Source organism: Panthera onca, chromosome F2 (genome assembly GCF_046562875.1).
Source record: "Panthera onca isolate mPanOnc1 chromosome F2, mPanOnc1 haplotype 2, whole genome shotgun sequence".
NCBI lineage: Eukaryota > Metazoa > Chordata > Mammalia > Carnivora > Felidae > Panthera > Panthera onca.
This window is the reverse complement of record NC_138356.1, coordinates 68646855-68651514: the sequence shown is the minus strand read 5'-3', so window position 1 is coordinate 68651514 and position 4660 is coordinate 68646855. Positions and strand designations below refer to the sequence as shown.

Genomic DNA, 4660 nt, shown 5'->3' with positions numbered 1-4660 from the left:
AAAATTAAAAAAAAAAAAAAAGAGTTTTGGCCTGTTTTATATATTTCAGAACTAATTCAGAAAAGCAAACACCAGAAACATAACCTGCATGTTTTCCATTAAGAAAGGCTTTAAGCACAAAGACAAAAAGGAGAGAGAAAGAACACGTAGGGGGTCGACAGCAAGAGCTTTCTCTTATGCCAATAAATAGATCAATCGGTCTAGGATAGGTTGTGCTCCAATTACAAATAACTGCAAAATACTGGTTAAAACAATACTCTTGCCCATATTGCACATCTGTTGAGGGTCAGCAAGAAAGCTCTTCTCCGTATCACCTTACTCTAAGAACTTTGCTGATGGAGTGGCAACCAATGCCAACTCTGATAGAGGCAAGAGAGCTCTGGATGGTCTGGCACCTGCATTTAAAAGCTCCATTCAGGGGGCGCCTGGGTGGCTCAGTTGGTTGAGCGTCCGACTTCGACTCAGGTCATGATCTCACAGTTTGTGAGTTCTAGCCCCACATCGGGCTCTGTGCTGACAACTCAGAGCCTGGAGCCTGCTATAGATTCTGTGTCTCCCTCTCTCTGTGTCCCTCCCCCACTCAGTCTGTCTCTGTCTCTGTCTCCCTGAAAAATAAATAAACATTAAAAAAAAAAAAAGCTCCATTCAGAAGTAACTGGCATCTCTCCCATTCCAACTCATCCATGGTCTCATCTGCCCACAGGGTGTGTAATCCTAGCTTACTCTCAGAATTCGAAGAACCAGAATCCCCAGCAAACAGTACTAATGGGTACTGCCAGCAAATATGAGGTCTGAACTCACCCAGGGTTATGTTAAGATCTCACGTGTGGTCATCTGTATAGATGGCTGCCTATTCTCAGGAAGAGGGAGGCCTCTCTGGGGTGGGGGGGGGGGGGCGGTGCAAGAAAATGTAACCTCACTCCATCCCTTAGATTGGAATGAATATGGAAGCAATTGTACGGTCTTTAGATGGCAAATATTAAAGTCATAGGGTAAAATGCTCAAGTAGACGGACCAGGAGGAGCCATCAAACGTAGAAGACGCCCAGGTCCGTCCCCCTTTTTTGTGGAATCTGAGTGAGCCCTCGCAGAATTTGCTTCCCCTCTCTAGAACCGGGTCACCATGGCAACTGGACTGAAATTGATGAGAGCAATTAGAGTTTTTGAATTTGGTGGACCAGAAGTGCTGAAACTCCAGTCAGATGTGGCAGTACCAACTCCAAAAGACCACCAGGTTCTAATCAAGGTCCATGCATGTGGTGTAAACCCAGTGGAGACATATATTCGTTCTGGTACTCACAAGATAAAACCACTCTTACCCTATACACCTGGTTCAGATGTAGCTGGGGTAATAGAAGCTGTTGGAGATAATGCATCTACTTTCAAGAAAGGTGACAGAGTTTTCACTACCAGCACCATCTCTGGGGGCTATGCCGAGTATGCTCTTGCAGCAGATCACACTGTTTACCCACTGCCAGAAAAACTGGACTTTAAACAAGGAGCTGCCATCGGTATCCCATATTTTACTGCTTATCGAGCTCTGCTCCACAGTGCCCGTGTGAAAGCTGGAGAAAGTGTTCTGGTTCACGGGGCTAGTGGAGGAGTTGGACTGGCAGTATGCCAGATTGCTAGAGCTTATGGTTTAAAGGTTCTGGGCACAGCTGGTACCGGGGAAGGACAAAACATCGTTTTGCAAAATGGAGCCCATGAAGTGTTTAACCACAGAGAACATAATTATATTGATAAAATTAAGAAATCTGTTGGTGAAAAAGGAATTGATGTCATCATTGAAATGTTAGCTAATGTAAATCTTAATAATGATTTGAATCTTCTGTCACGTGGAGGACGAGTAATAGTTGTTGGCAGCAGAGGTCCTATTGAAATAAACCCACGGGACACCATGACAAAGGAATCTAGTATAATTGGGGTTGCTCTCTACTCATCAACTAAGGAGGAATTTAGGCAATATGCAGCGGCCCTTCAAGCTGGAATGGAAATTGGTTGGCTGAAACCTGTAATAGGTTCTCAGTATTCATTGGAGAAGGTGGCCCAGGCTCATGAAAATATCATCCATAGCAGTGGGGCTACTGGGAAAATGATTCTTCTCTTAGAATGATTAAGTCTTTCATGTATTTCTTGTGCAATTAGAAGTTTCCTGCCCCAGTTTTACTTATACTACTTCTGCTAAAATAGTGAGTTTCTTATATCGAAAAACAAGATTTAGCTTTAGAGATCTGGAATAAATTGGAGTACAATTTATTTTATAGTTCACAATATGCTTTATGCCTCCCACCGAGCTCTAATCAAGGAGTCATCATAGTAGGAAGTAGAATGTTAGTAGCCATTTGGCATTGGGTACATTACAGAAATTCCTAGTACTTGATCATTAATTCCATACCTTGGACTAAAGCAAGCTAATTCAAAGTAAGACTGCGTGATTTCCAAGCCTATTTGTGCTTGTAAAGGATCTTCAGTATATGTTCAGCCCAGAACTCTATTGGACTCTGAAGATTTTCTAAACTAAACAAGACCCCTTTTCCAAACTAATCTCATTGGCAAGATAAACAATGTCCACAGAAATTTGTTTTTTAAAAAATAGTTTTCCAATATTTCCCCAAATATTAGAACATTCACTGTGTTAATGGTTGATTACTAATTATCCATATATTCTGTGAAGATAGCAGCCTTATCTTTGTTACAATGTGATAGTAGGTCCATAGTCTCTCCAGATAGATACTTCTTGATGATTTGATTTTCAAAGTAAATTTAGAATTATCTGTGTGATGGGAGTCATATATTTTTCTTTAAATTACTAAACAAATTTGACATATTAAGAGTGGGCGGCTTTTGTTTTCATAGCATGGTAACTTGCAGTGGAAAGAATAGAAATAATATTGTAGAAAAATAAAAACTGTTTATCTATTTCATCTTTATATAATACTTGCCTTACATCACATCTCTTACATAGTTCCTAATGATTAATTCCTAACAGTGTTCTGTGTTGGAAGTCTTTATCTATACTAAATAAATGCCATCAATGTTATGTGCAAGGAAAAAAAAAAAAATGCTCAAGTAGAAAACTAGAACTCAGAAGAGGAACCTGAAGTAGAATCTTAGTTTCTTCTCTCTGGGTTTATTGTCTTGCATCCAGACTTTAGGGCATGCTTAAAGATGCTTTCCTGAGCAGTAAGAGAGGAAAGAACTCAGCCAGGAGAAGGAATGTGGAAAAGCATCCAAAAGGCAATCTGTGAGAGAGTCCAGATGTATGGCTACAGGTCACAGTGCCTTTGCATTCTGTACCCCTGTGCACTCAGTAGCATGTTGAATGCTTAAACGTATCGGTCAGGGCTCAGCTAAGTGGTTCTTTTGCTCATTGAGTTAGGAGGCATTTGTGTGACTGCTTTCATTTAGTGGATCAGCTTGAGGCTAGGCTTAGCTGAAGACCATGGGATGATTAGGCTCTTCTCCCTTACCCTCTCTATGTAGTCTCAAGGCCTCTTCCTTTTTACGTACCCTCTTCATGTGGCTTCTCCATGTGATCTCTCCAGCAGGGCAATCAGATTTCTTACATGGTAGCTCAGAACTCCCAAGGAAGCAAAAGCAGGAACTTCTAGGCCTTTGTAAGACTTTGGCCAAGGGGCACCTGGGTGGTTCAGTTGGTTAAATGTCAGACTTCGGCTCAGGTCATGATCTCACAGTCCGTGAGTCTGAGCCCCGCATAGGGCTCTGTGTTGACAGTTCAGAGCCTGAAGCCTGCTTTGGACTCTGTGTCTCCCTCTCTCTCTGCCCTTCCCCCACTCACACTCTGTCTCTCTGTCTTTCTCTCTCTCAAAAAATAAATAAATATTAAAAAAAATTTAGGCCAAGAGCTTACATGCCAGCACTTCCCTGTGTCTCTTGGTTAAAGGAAGTCACCAGGCTAGTCCACATTCAAGGGGACATTAGTCAAGGACATGGATACAAGAAAGTAGGGTCAACGGTGGCCATCAATGTAACAGACTGTCAACACAAGCTTGAAAGGTAAGATTCTTATAGTCATAGACATTCCACTCCCTAGAAGGTAGACTATTTAGAAAATACACAGATGGGCCTTAAGGAGGGATCCCATGAATAACCTCTAAGAGAACTTCCCCCACATCTCTCACCCTCTACCACACTCTACAAAAATTAGAGGAATTAACTCATGTGCTCTCTCAGAAGGCTAAGTTATTTTGTGCCCAGACACATCCTTAGGAGAAATGAAAAGGATAATGCCCAGTCACTCACTTTGGTAAACACTCTCAGAAACAAATTATCAAAGTCCTCGCTTCGTGCATTCTATGATGGATCAGATCGCAACCAAAATGAAGAATAGGGAAACAGTAATGAGAATTCTGGTTTGGAAGAGGACACGACTTTCCTATTTGCAGAGTGGCCAAGAAGTCCAGAGCTGCCACATCCCAAGGAGAATGACAAAACCAGGATAAAGGAGGGAGAAGCTACACCACCCCTATGAAAGGGATATGAACTTGGTCATGACAAAGCAGAGGAGGTGTAGAAACAGATGGGAAAGAGTAGTTTGGTCTATTTAATGATATCATTTTGAAAATAACCCCAACTAAATGTTTGATGGGGTTGTCCTGAAACTCTCATCTTGGAGACTCTTTAGCCCTGATCATCAA

The 4660-nt window shown here is 41.8% G+C and overlaps 1 protein-coding gene across 1 annotated transcript; it reads left to right on the top strand.

Moving 5' to 3' along the window:
* Nucleotides 1–1016: 1016 nt before the first annotated feature.
* On the top strand, nt 1017–2888 carry LOC132675909 (zeta-crystallin). Its single transcript, XM_060628115.3, has one exon. The coding sequence runs from the start codon at nt 1123–1125 to the stop codon at nt 2113–2115; it is 993 nt and encodes a 330-aa protein (XP_060484098.3). The 5' UTR covers nt 1017–1122; the 3' UTR covers nt 2116–2888.
* The last annotated feature ends 1772 nt before the right edge of the window (nt 2889–4660 follow it).